The following is a 13098-nucleotide window of genomic DNA, read 5'->3' on the forward strand; positions in this document are numbered from 1 at the left end:
CGGGGAGGAGACAGGGAAGAGGGAGAGGCCTCAGGGGAATAGGATCGAGGAAGGAATAAGTGGCTGTTGCCATTCCTTGTGTTTTTCGTCTTCCGTATCACCAGCGCTGGAGCCAGGTGATGAACTGATCCATCACTGGATGAAGGCCCTGATTATCCTCGCACGAAGGTGCTTGCTTTTCACGCTGTACACGATTGGATTAATCAGGGGCGGGAACAGCATGTAGACGTAGCCCACGAAAATCTGAAGCAAGTGAGAAGAGCTATTCCCAAACCTGTGTATCACAGCCAGGCTGATCAATGATGTATAGAAGACTAGGACAGCGCAGAGGTGGGAGACGCAGGTGTTCAGTGCCCTGAGGCGCTCTGCGCGGGACGCGATGCTCAGCACTGTCTTGAGGATCATCACATATGAGAGAAAAATAAACATTGAGTCCAACCCCACTGTGAAGACTATTGTGAACAAGCCATAGATACTGTTCACTGTGATGTCTGAACAAGCCATCTTCATGACCTCCTGGTGCAGGCAGTAGGAATGGGAGAGGACATTGGCTTGACAGTATTGGAACTGTTTCAGGAGAAAAGGGAGTGGGAATATTTGGGCCACTGATCTTAGCATAAAAACCAGTCCTATCTTAGCTATTCTCGGTGGAGTTAAGATGGAAGCATATCTCAGCGGGTCACGGATCGCGACAAAGCGGTCAAAGGCCATCAACAAGAGCACAGAGGATTCAATGAATGAAAGTGAGTGGATGAAGAACAGCTGGGCAAAACAGGCACTGAAGCTGATCTCCCTAGAGTTAAACAAGTATATGCCCAGTATCGTCGGCATGGTGACTATCAATAAGGCAAGGTCTGTGACGGCCAACATGGAAAGGAAAATGTACATGGGCTCATGGAGGCTTGGATCTGTTTTTATAATGAACAGAATGACTGAATTTCCTACCATTGAAATAACATACATTAAGCAGAAGGGGATAGAGATCCACAGATAGACGTCTTCCCACCCAGGTATCCCGGAGAGAAGGAACACTGCAGAGTCAAAGTTGGTGTCATTGACAGCTGACATAATGTACTGGGCAGGTCCGAGGAGTTTGGAACTTTCATTCCTGAAAGGAAAAAGAACAAGAGACTAGACAATATTTAACGAGACATCTTTCTGTTCTCAGTGCAAGTCTAGAGACTCCAGGAGCTCAAGGAAGATGAGCAAAAACAGTCTTGGATTTACATCACCGATAGGATGATAGGCACTGCCAGACTGGATCAGAGCTACAGTCCATCTAGCCCAGTAACCAGTGGCCAGTTCAAAGTTTCCCCCTGAAACCCACTACTTAGACATATTTTGTGCTGTAAATCAGGAAGGTTTACAGCCCTTCCAAGACGTTTTCAAAAATATCCTCACTACTATAATTGTATTATCCAGTCCCTCTTTGAATCCTGCTAAGCTCTTGCCCCCTGGCTACCTGGTGGCTGGGAGTTCCACAGCCTACTTGAGTACTGTGTGATTTTACAATTGAGACAGTCCCTTTCTGGCCCTCCACTTCTGAGTTTGGCCCACTGTATCATGACCTGTGGGTAATCACATTGCAAGTGCATGGTGAAAACAGTCATTGTATTTATCTTTCCTCCATTGAAGCTATTTATAAACGTGTTTCATTGCCTCATTAGATAGATAATTATTTTCTCCACTCCTGAGAGTTATAAAATTGACTTCAATGGTGTCACTCCAGATTTATATGTGTAAATTCGATCAGAACCAGGCTCTATTAAGTTTCCCTTACCAAATGCTCCTGGTGATACACTCTGACCTCCAAGAATACCTCCAAGACAAGCTGAAGTGCTTTGCCTGCCCAGCATTGAGTGAATCCAAAGAGTTCAGTCATTCTACAGGGTTCTCTTCATCCTCACAGGACTCGTATCCTCTCCCCATGGAAGGGTCTGTAGATATTTGGCAATTTACAAGCTAACAGAGACAGTTACTACAGCTGGGCAGGGGAGGAGTTGGTGTGAAAAATGGGTGAATAGTGCAAACAGTATTTTTGAACTAATATCTAGTTGAGTGTGCAAGTTACTACAACCATTCCCATGTAACAGGTGATGAGTGTAAATTATATATATCCACTGTACCACTCCCCTTTGCTGCACCTCAGCTCTTCTCTTTGCTGAAACACAGACCAGCACTTCTGTTCTCTCAAGACTTTTTGGTAAATCTTGCAAATGTATTGAAGATTTACTGAATACACGGCCCTGAATGTAAATTTTCAAAACAGCTTTTAGTCAGTTACCAGGAGACAGTATCATGCTATCCACTGAAGAAAGAGTTAATAGCACAAACCCATTGTACACAGTATTTTGAGTACTTCTGAAATACTTTCTAAAAGCAAAAGCTATTAAGAAGTGAATAGCTCTGTAAACTGCTCCTTCCTGAAGAGATTCCAACAACTCTGCTGCTGGCTTTTGATATCCAAACAATTCATGAAAGTTTGGTTTGTAATATTTGTATTACAATGAACAGTTCCAGCATAACATTTACACATCTGAATTCTAGTGCACACATGTGAACCCATTTGTTTGCCTCATCTTTCAGAGGTGATTTCTCAGGCTAGAGTGGGACTCAAAATCTGTCATCTGGATTTCTTCAGAACCTGAAAAGATCCCAGCATCTCAGGCCTCATTCAGTCTCTTGTCAACAAACAAAAGTCTAGTAGCTCCTCTGTCCCTGGGTTAATAGCTGACTGGTTTCCCTCAGGTTCTGTTCTGTCAGTCTGTAGCCTGTATCTGGAGTAAAAAGAAAAGGAGTACTTGTGGCACCTTAGAGACTAACCAATTTATTTGAGCTCATGCTCAAATAAATTGGTTAGTCTCTAAGGTGCCACAAGTACTCCTTTTCTTTTTGCGAATACAGACTAACATGGCTGTTACTCTGAAATGTATCTGGAGTGGCTGCAGACATTGGGGTCGGTATAGAAAATATTCATTCACTGAGCTCTCACTCCAAAGTACGTAGTGACCTCAGCACCTGTTATTCAGGCACGATGAGGGTTTGCAGGAAGTGGATTTCAAAGTCAAATACAGGAGTATTCATGGAAATGGAACTTTCCATTTCCTACAGGAAAGAAATCTATTGCTCTCTCTCGCTCGCTCGCTCGCTCTCTCTCTCTCTCTCTCTCTCTTTCTCTCTGACAGTCTAGGACGGTATTTATCAAATACTTAGCCCCCGATAATGGCATTGGGTCAGACATGGAGTGGAGCTGCCATAATGAATGTGGATGTTAAACCCAGTTCTTGGGATGTTTGCTGTATAGAGACATTGGGTTAACTATGGGGACATTTATGCTATGGCTATAGTGTGTGAAACCAGTCTGGCTCATCTTAGTTTAACAGCCGGCTGGTGGGGAAAAAAGCAGGAAGGGAAGCAAGAGCTGAAGAAAAGCTATCGTTCAGTCAGCACTTTAGGCAAGCTCAGAGACAACTCTGGAGCTACAAGCTGGGAAGAGCCTATTTGTGGGCTCCAGCCACGTTACACAGCTTGTTTTGCCAGCACTGGGAGTCTGTCCAGAGGTGGGGCAGCTGTTGCTGAGAAGCTCTTCAGACTGACAGGCGCAGACAGCGCTGGGGAAGTCTGAAGACCCTCGGCCTGCCTGGGTCCCCGTCAGAGTGAGAGGGCTTGGGGTCAGAGACGTCTATAGACTGTTGTTTGAAAACCCTCTTATTCACAGAATCACAGAATCATAGGTCTGGAAGGAACCTCGAGAGCTCATCAAGTCCAGTGCCCTAAACTCATAGCAGGACCAGCAACATCTAGACCATCCCTGACAGATGTTTGTTCAACTTGCTCTTAAAAACCTCCAGTGATGGAGATTCCACAGCCTCCCTAGGCAATTTATTCAAGTGCCTAACCACCCTGACAGTGAGGAAGATTTTCCCTAATGTCCAACCTAAACCTCCTTTGCTGCAGTTTAAGCCCATTGCTTCTTGTCCTACCCTCAGAGGTTAAGGAGAATAATTTTTCTCCCTCCTCCTTGTAACATCCTTTTAGGTACTTGAAAACTTTTATCATATCCCATCTCTGTGTTCCTTTTTCCAGACTAAACAAATCCAATGCTTTCCATCTTCCCTCATCAGTCTTTTTTTCTAGAACTTTAATCATTTTTGTTGCTCTTCTCTGGATTTTTTCCAATTTTGTCCAAATCTTTCCTGGAATGTGGTGCCCAGAACAGGACACAATACTCCAGCTGAGCGTGGAGTAGAGCAGAAGAATTACTTCTCGTGTCTTGCTTACAACATTCCTGCTAATACATCCCAGAATGATGTTTGCTTTTTTTGCAACAGTGTTACACTGTTGACTCATATTTAGCTTGTGGTCCACTATGATCCCTAGATCCCTTTCCACAGTACTCCTTCCCAGGCAGTCATTTCCCATTTTATATGTGTGCAACTGATTGTTTCTTCCTAAGTGGAGTACTTTGCATTTGTCCTTATTGAATTTCATCCTATTTACTTCAGATCATTTCTGCAGTTTGTCTGAATCATTTTCAATTATAATCCTATCCTCCAAAGCATTTGCAACCCCTCCCATCTTGGTGTAATCTGCAAACTTTATAAGTGTATTCTCTATGCCATCAACTAAATCATCAATGAAGATATTGAACAGAACAGAACCTAGAACTGATCCCTGCGGAACCCCGCTCATTATGCCCTTCCATCTTCATAGAATCATAGAATCATAGAAGGTTAGGGTTGGAAGGGACCTCAGGAGGTCATCTAGTCCAGCCCCCTGCTCAAAGCAGGACCAATCCCCAATTTTTGCCCCAGATCCCTAAATGGCCCCCTCAAGGATTGAACTCACAACCCTGGGTTTAGCAGGCCAATGCTCAAACCACTGAGCTATTCCATCCCCTTTCTTTCCATTCCATCTACCCACCCCCGTTCCTCTTCAGGGACTGATCTCACAAGCACCTCTTACAGCAGGAAATACACCATCTCCTGCAATTAGGTGCTGTGCTGAACCGGTACTGGTTCCACAGGACTCGGGGGTTCTACTCGCATTACTTTCTCACTCCGAAGAAAACAGGTGAATGGAGGCCCATTCTGCACCGACACAAACTAAACTGATTGTGAACCATTGATAACTACTCTCTGGGAATGGTTATCCACCCCCCACCCTTATAGTAGCTCCAGATAGGTTGTATTTCCCTAGTTTGTAAATTATTATTCTCCCATGTTACGCTTTATTCCGACTGTTCAGATTAAACAGAATTTTGGCTCAAGAAGGCTGGCTGGTCACTCCTCTCACCGCTAGTCACGGACTCCCAAAGGGAAGAACCACAGGAGCTGAGCCCACTCAGACCTGCTCGGCAAGCCCAGTCCCCCCACAGTGTGCTGTAGCCCAGAGCCCAGTGTGAGGGTGAGCAGATTGATTGATTCCACCCCATGGGAGGGAAGGCTACGACACTTGACCTGGCACTGGGAAAACAGAGAGGGGGCAGAGATGCTAGAAGCCCTGGAACGCTGAGGAGTATCTTCAGGGCAGAAATGCTGAAGCCCTCAGCCAGTCTGGACACAGAAATTTGCCCTATGGGACCTGTTACCAGAGAGAACCGTAGCTCTGGATTCCTGTGTTCACAATCGAGCCAGAGAATAAGACCCTTGAAAATGCATTTGTTCATTAAATTTTCAGGAGCAAATAAACCTGAGGCGATTTGGGAACTTGTCACTGACTTTCTATGGAGTCTCCGCTCACTCATCACCTGGCAGGATCGGGCCCACAGCACACGGCACCTCTCGAAATGGGAGCCCTGGAGAAATCCTGACTTGGGGCATCAGGGTTTTAACACTCCAAGTTCACTTTGAATGTCAGGTTTCTGTGGAGTTTGAATAACCCACCATGAAGCATGGGCAGATGTAAGGGCGGGGTTCCTGAGCTACTGTGCAGTGCTTGCCCTCTAGCCCCATCGCTGCGTCACCCCGACGGTCCAGATGAGTCCTCTGCCACTGCACAGAAAATCTGCAAAAGAAACAGCTTCCAGCCTTTCCCCTCCACTTTGCATTTTAAAGAGAGTGAAACCTGCCAACGCACCCAATTCCTGCTAGAAGGGGAGCCGCTGACACCAGAGGTCTTCACCCTAAAGGACCAGGAGCCATTGGAGAGGTAGCACTGGCCACAGGCAGTATCTGTTCAGACAAGGTGTCAGGTGCCTTTATGAAGCGTGCCTGAATATTCCCTTGGGGCCACCTGGCCATCAGGGAACCTCAGCTGCTTGGCTTAGTGTGCACCAGCTGTAACCGCCATCACATCCAATGGCAAACAGCAGGAGGCCAAATCACAGGGGACGTGTGGTGATGCTGCCCAAATGGACTGTAGCACAAGCCCTGCTAAAGGCTCTGCTCCTGGAATCTGGGCTTTTCATCACTGTTCCTATTGTTCTGATTAATCCCACAGCTACCTCGAGAGTCACTGAGTGGTAACAATGATTATGTCATAACTGTGATCTTGCTGAAATAATAATAATAATAATAATAATAATAATGATAATAATAATAATAATAATAACAACATAGGGCTAGATTTCTCCCCAGCAACCCCCTTTTCTGCATTACAAACCCAGGGTGCAGGCCAGGGAAGGGAGATTCTACAAGGCTCCCAACAGGGAAATTTCCCTCAGATTGTTTTTTTGGGGGGAGGGGTGCCCTTCCCTTCTCCCAGAGGAATGAAAAGGGGGACCCAATATCCAGGGATGCCCAAAGTTAGGCATAGATCTCAGTGATCCACTGATAGCTAGGTCCCCCACCCACAATCTCTGGGCCTCCATAACTGCTCCAGGATCCTCTCCAGCTCTCTGCTAGCACAGGCTAATCAGAGATGTGCTGCCAGGGCCTGTCACAGTAACCACTGCCCACACGATCTACTTGGGGTGTTGTACAGGGTGGAGGGGGTTGTACAGGGTGGAGGGGGCTGCACAGAGATGGGAGGGCTGGTTAGAGTAGCTGCTGGGCACAGTACCCAGCCATAGACTGGTCGGGAGGTTTTGACATTTCCATACCCAGAGCGCAGCCAGAGACTCCATCAGTGCAACCTTCCTCTACGTTATGAGGAAGAGGCAGATGAAAAGCCTCCAATTTCTCTTGGGGATCCAGGCACCTGCAGATGGGCAGCATCTTGGGAGCTGAGCTTACAGAGAAAATTGATCATCCATTTTCTATGAAGACTCACCCCAAAACATGGATGAAAAGCAAACATGTGAGTTTGTGTTATAATTTTGCATGGGGGAAAACACTCTGTCTTCCAGCTCAGCTCTAGCTCAAACCATGAGCCTCTGTGCCAGGTGCTACAGGACCACACCCCTACGTGGAATCATTAGCCCCTCATTGGTCTCCCACACTCAGCAGCCCCTGGACATCTCGTAGCATGGCTATGCGAGCAACATAACAGAGGGTGGCCCTGGAAATGGTTTGTCTGCAGCAGCTCATGCATCAGTGGCACAAATGCAGAACATAACAAAGGCCATATTGGGTCAGACCAAATGTCCACAAACGAAGGTACTGAGGGTTGGTTAGCGGACATTGCTGGTCACACAGTCCAGCACTGACAGAGACGCTCTTTCCCTCGGCACTGGGATACAGAGTCCCCTGTTGTAAGGAACAGTAGTATACCACAGACAGCCGGACATAACAGCGATGGGCTCGCATGGTCACTGGGTGCCTGAGGCACAGCTCAGAGGGGCTCTCCTCATATTTAGGCATAAGACATGCACATGCAGTTAAGCAAGGCCATCAACATTTTTAATAGAAAGGGGCATGATCAAAGCTCACCTTCAAATGCCTGCTCCGAGCTTTCTCTTGGACCCAAACAACCCCCTCCCCCACATTCAGCTCCCCCCAAACTTTGTGATGTTGGAAATTTGGACGCAGGGTGTGAAGTCTATCACCAGCACTAGAGAGGCGCTCAGTGCTCATAGAGTGGGTGAGGGTCAGGATCAGACTGAGGAGTAGCCCAGCAGGGCTCTGTTCGGCTAGGCACCACTCTCCAGATCCTTCGCTCTCTGAAATCACATCCTGATTCCCCCTCTTCCTGCCAAAGAATGCTGTGCTATCTCAGGTCTCATCACCAAGGAGAGTTGGGAAGGTTCAGGGTCTCCACCCAGTACCCCAAAGCACCTCTATGAGGCATACAGAGTTGAAATCTCTACTCCATGCTGATTAGGCCTCAACTGGAGTATTGTGTCCAGTTCTGGGTGCCACATTTCAGGAAAGAGGTGGACAGATTGGAGAAAGTCCAGAGAAGAGCAACAAAAATTATTAAAGATCTAGAAAACCTCTGAAGGAAGATGAAAAGAAGTGGGTTTGTTTAGTCAGGAAAGGAGAAGACTGAGAGGGGACATAACAGTTTTGAAGTACCTAAAAGATTGTTACAAGGAGGGGGGTGAAAAATTGTCCTCTTCAACCTGTGATAATAGGACAAGAAGCAATGGGCTTAAATTGCAGCAAGGGAGATTTAGGTTGCACATTAGGAAAAACTTCCTAACTGTCGGAGTGGTCAACCACTGGAATAAATAGCCTAGGGAGGTTGTGGAATCTCCATCGTTGGAGATTTTTAAGAGCATGTTGGACAAACACCTGTCAGGGATGGTCCAGATGGTGCTTGGTCTTGCCATGAGTGCAGGGGACTGGACTCGACGACCTCTCGAGGTCCCTTCCAATCCTATGATTCTGTGAAAATGGGTGAATGTGATCCAGAGGGATATAGGTCTGGAAGTGACCTCATGGCTCCATGAGCCCGGTCTCTGCTATGGCAGGTGACCCTGGCATATTGCCTACTTTATGCACCTGTCAAGCTCCATGTTAAAACCAGCTGGGTTGTTGGCCCCACACTGCCATTTTTGGGCAGCTGTTCCAGAACCTCCCTCTATGCATGGTCAAAACCTCCTTCTCCTCTCCAGCCTCAGTTTGCTCCTGGCCAGTTTCTCCCCATTTCTTCTTGGGCAAACACTGTCCTTTAGCTTCAGGAGCTCGGCTCCCCCCTTGGTTTTTACTCCCCTAGTGTATTTATAGAGCAATCCGATCCCTTCTCAGCCTGCCTTGTGTTAGGCTAAAGCAGCCAAGCTCTTTCAGTTTCCTCATCAGCCAGGCCCTCCATTGCCCTGACGATCCTAGCAGCCATTCTCTGCCCCTGTTCCAGCCTGAATTCTTCTTTCTAGCATAGGAGTGAGCAGAATTTTACACAGTTTGCCAGAGGAGGTCTCACCAGTGCCTTGTATAGTGATATTCATAATTCTCTATCTTGCCTAACACATTCTAGGACCTCATGCCTCTTGTTCAAAGCGGCATCACATCCGTGGCTCACAGTCATCCTGGGACTGACTAATACACCCACGTCTTTCTTCTCCTCTCTCGTTTCCAACATACCCTTCGCTGTATAAACAAGTGTGTAGTGACTAGAACTAGGGAGGTGATCTCAGGTCTCTATATGACATTGTTGAGACCAGTGCTGGAATACTGCACACCGGTCTGGTGCCTAGATTGAAAAATTAGAGTGGGTGGAGAAAAGAGCCACAAAAATGACTGAAGGGTGGAGCAAATGCCGGACAGTGGAGACTTCAAGGGCTGACTCTGCTTAGCTTACTAAAAGTAAGGCAGAGAGCTGACTTGATAACCGTGTACAAGCACCTTCACAGGGTCAAAATACCAGCTACTAAGGGGATCGTTTATCAAGCATGGAAAGTTATAATAAGAGCCAATGGCTTGAAGCTGAAACCAGACAAACTAAATGTGGACATGAGGCACACCTTTTTAACATCAAGGGTGTTTAACCACTGGAACAAACTCCGCAGGGAGGTGGTGGATTCTCCTGCTATCTCCAAACCAAGACTGGATGCCTTCCTGGAAGATACACTTTAGATAAACGCAAGTGATGAGTTAGTCAGACAAGGTCACTGGGTTCAAGACAGGGGTAAATGGGTGAAATTCTGCAGCCTGTGATATAGAGGAGGTCAGACTAGATCAGTGGTTCTCAAACTTTTTGATTGCGCCCCCATGTCTTTGTGTCTGTAAGAGGGTAGCGTCCCCCCTCCCCGCCGACCACCACCACACAAATACATATAGTGATACATGTGGGAACGGGGCTCCACTTGAATCAGTTGTGGGTTTTTTCTGCTGCATGAATGATCCAAAGATCCACTGTAATAAGACCAAAACAAAACTGTGATTGTGGTCCCTGCTTACAGTGAAATACGCACACTGTGCCATAGCAAACGGATTCACATACAGATGGCACCGACTTTCTATCATGCTCTGCAAATCTAACAGAAATCTGTCAAAATACACAGCACCGCGTAGAATCAAACGCACAGTGCCATCTGAGGACTGGATCTGTCTGGAGGAATTAGCGTGGCTAGTTACTCATTGCTGTGGGTAAAATGTCCAGTCAGGTTTTTCCCCGAAAGCTTCTCATGCCCCCCACACCGGAATACATTCTGCACACCCCAGAGGGGCCCAGCCCCCAGTGTGAGAACCTCCAGACTAGATGATCTAACAGCTCTTTCTGGCCTTACATTCTATGACTCTATGAATCATTGTCTTGAGTGGATAGTTATGTTGGATCCAATTTGAACAAGTTGCTACTTTGAATGCTGACAGGCACTCAGCCAGGAGAGACGCTGGCCAAGAAGAATCTGGATTGTCAAAGTAAAACCAGGAGATATGGTCTTTGTTCTCTAAACCAGGTCCTTTCCTGTCTTGGGGGGAACTCACAACTGTACCACTCTTCCAGCTGGGAACAACACCCCACCTATATAAAATGCTTATCACCAAGCAGGTCCAATTGGACACCTCAGTCTCTTCCCTTCGGGTGTTTGTGACCAGAGCTACACAGTCACCTCCAGCTTCTTTAAAAGTAGTAGTTTTATTGGCAAATCTCACAAAGCATTGGAGAAAATGGTTTGAAAATACCAGGCAGCTGTCACACGTCTACACTCCTCTATCTCACATCTCACTACAAGCTAAGTTAGACGTGAGATGGATGAGTGTAGACGTGTGACAGCTGCCTGGTATTTTCAAACCATTTTCTCCAATGCTTTGTGAGATTTGCCAATAAAACTACTACTTTTAAAGAAGCTGGAGGTGACTGGCTTTTCTCTGGAGATAGAGGATCAGACCTGGCCCAACTTACCTTCTTTTGGAATGCCAAGGAGCTCTTGGGACCCAGCCTAGTTTCCCTGTGTCCCTGAGAGCATCTTCCCATCTGTTTACCCCTTTCTTGTGGAAGCAGCCTTTGCTGAAACCTGTGTGAGCCTGGGTCCATTCACTGCAGTGCTCAGCCATGTCCATATTACAGGGCCTAGGTGTGAAGCTCACCTTTGCCCTCAGATTGCTGCCACAGACATCAAGGGGCTAAACTCATGGGGCTTCCCAAAAACCCGCTGTCAAAGGAGGCTGTGATAAGAAGCCTTTTATAGACCAGTGTCAGAGGTGGAACCCTGACCTAGCCCTGATCTTAGGGTCTCTGAGTATCTGAGCCCTTTGAATGTATTTATACTCCCGTCACTGCTGTGAGGCAGGGCAGGGCTATTATCCACCTGTGCAGAGGCTCAGAGACAGCCAATGGCTTGCCCACGGTCACACATGTCAGGGAATCAAACCCAACTCTCTTGAGTCACAGAACCGTGCCCAGATCACAGGACCAGCCTTCCAGCCATCTGAGCAGTGACAGGCCTGGCTGGATTGTCTGCTGTGCCAGAAGAGCTCCCCCCTGTGCTGCAGGGAGCACGGAGAGCAAGGAGCCAGGTACAGTGGTTTGACTTGCTGGCCTGTTCTCCCCCTGAACGGAGTTCAGGGCAGCCTGGGGCCTCGGCTGGCCTCCGCCCATTAGTATCGGCTTCCAAGAGCACAGCCCACTCTGGCCAAGTCCCTGTAGACAGGGGCCACCCCAGAGTGTCCCCTTGGGGCCTGAGGTAGCCCTGCTCTACCTTTCCCTCTAAGATCCTTGAAATGACTTATGCTCAGCCTAGAATACTTAAAAAAGGAGCCCCTTTCTGGGGTTGCATTAATTCAGTCTTCTCCAAAACACAAGGTCTCCTAACCCCCAGGTCCTTAGCTCAGGAGCCCCCCCACCACCTTGCTAGCTTGGGCCAGTGTTAGAGAGCTTATTCCTTCACTCTCCCACTTCCCTGGTTCTTCTCGCATGAACAGAGAGCAACAATACCCGAAGTCCGAAGGTGCAAACAATTCGATGTTTATTGGGGTGAACTTCCAGCAAGCTAAATACAAGTTCCTTTTTCCTTATTTTCGAATCCCAACTTACTTCCTGTTTGCCCCTAATTTATATAGTAATATTCTTAGCTATACCTTAACCAATCATTCTACTAAAATTTAACTAACCAATCCTAACATGGATTAGCTAACCAATTATATCCCACCACCTTAATTAGTTTACACCCAGCAAAATTAATTATACAGCAGACAGAAGCAATCACAGAACCAGACAGAGACCATGCCAATAAACAATAGCAAAGTGGGAACTATAATGACAAAACAATACAGAAGTGAGGATTTCACAACTACATCTGTAAAGACATAAGAGTTTCCCAGCTGTGTCTATTGATGTGAGTTCTTACCAGACAGAAAACTATCAACCTCAATTTCCTTTTACAGCTTCTAGGCACTTCCCTTTCTCTGGAGGTGATAGGCACTATAAGGACAGGATTAAATTCCTAACAGCCCAATAGCACCTTATTTCAATGTGACTAGTTTGGAATGTGAGGATGTGACCATTCACTTCCCAGCTTATGGCTGCCTCTGTCGCTTAGCCAAAGGCCTTAGCCTAAGAACAGGGCCTCAGACTGTCACAGTAAGAGAAGGCCCTTACACTGGCAGACAGTGATTTTGATTCTTTCTTTTATACCTCTAACTAGCCAAGTGATAGGAATACACCTAAATTCTTAGAGTATAGGCCTTTACAGACAGGCCTGAATATCTATATCCTAACAGCCAGCATTGGTTCAAACTTCCCACATCCCTATTCCTCTTTTTCCCCTGAAGCCCCGCCCCCTGTCCCATCTCTTCCACTAAGCCCTGCCCCCTGCTCCTCCACTTCCCCTGATGC

General features: G+C 46.9%; 1 protein-coding gene across 1 annotated transcript; it reads right to left on the bottom strand.

The window, feature by feature from the left end:
* Window positions 1-132: 132 nt before the first annotated feature.
* Window positions 133-1068, bottom strand: LOC125631346 (olfactory receptor 51G2-like). Its single transcript, XM_048837882.2, has one exon. The coding sequence runs from the start codon at window positions 1066-1068 to the stop codon at window positions 133-135; it is 936 nt and encodes a 311-aa protein (XP_048693839.2).
* Window positions 1069-13098: the final 12030 nt, after the last annotated feature.

Source organism: Caretta caretta, chromosome 1, assembly GCF_965140235.1.
Source record: "Caretta caretta isolate rCarCar2 chromosome 1, rCarCar1.hap1, whole genome shotgun sequence".
Classification (NCBI taxonomy): Eukaryota; Metazoa; Chordata; order Testudines; family Cheloniidae; genus Caretta; species Caretta caretta.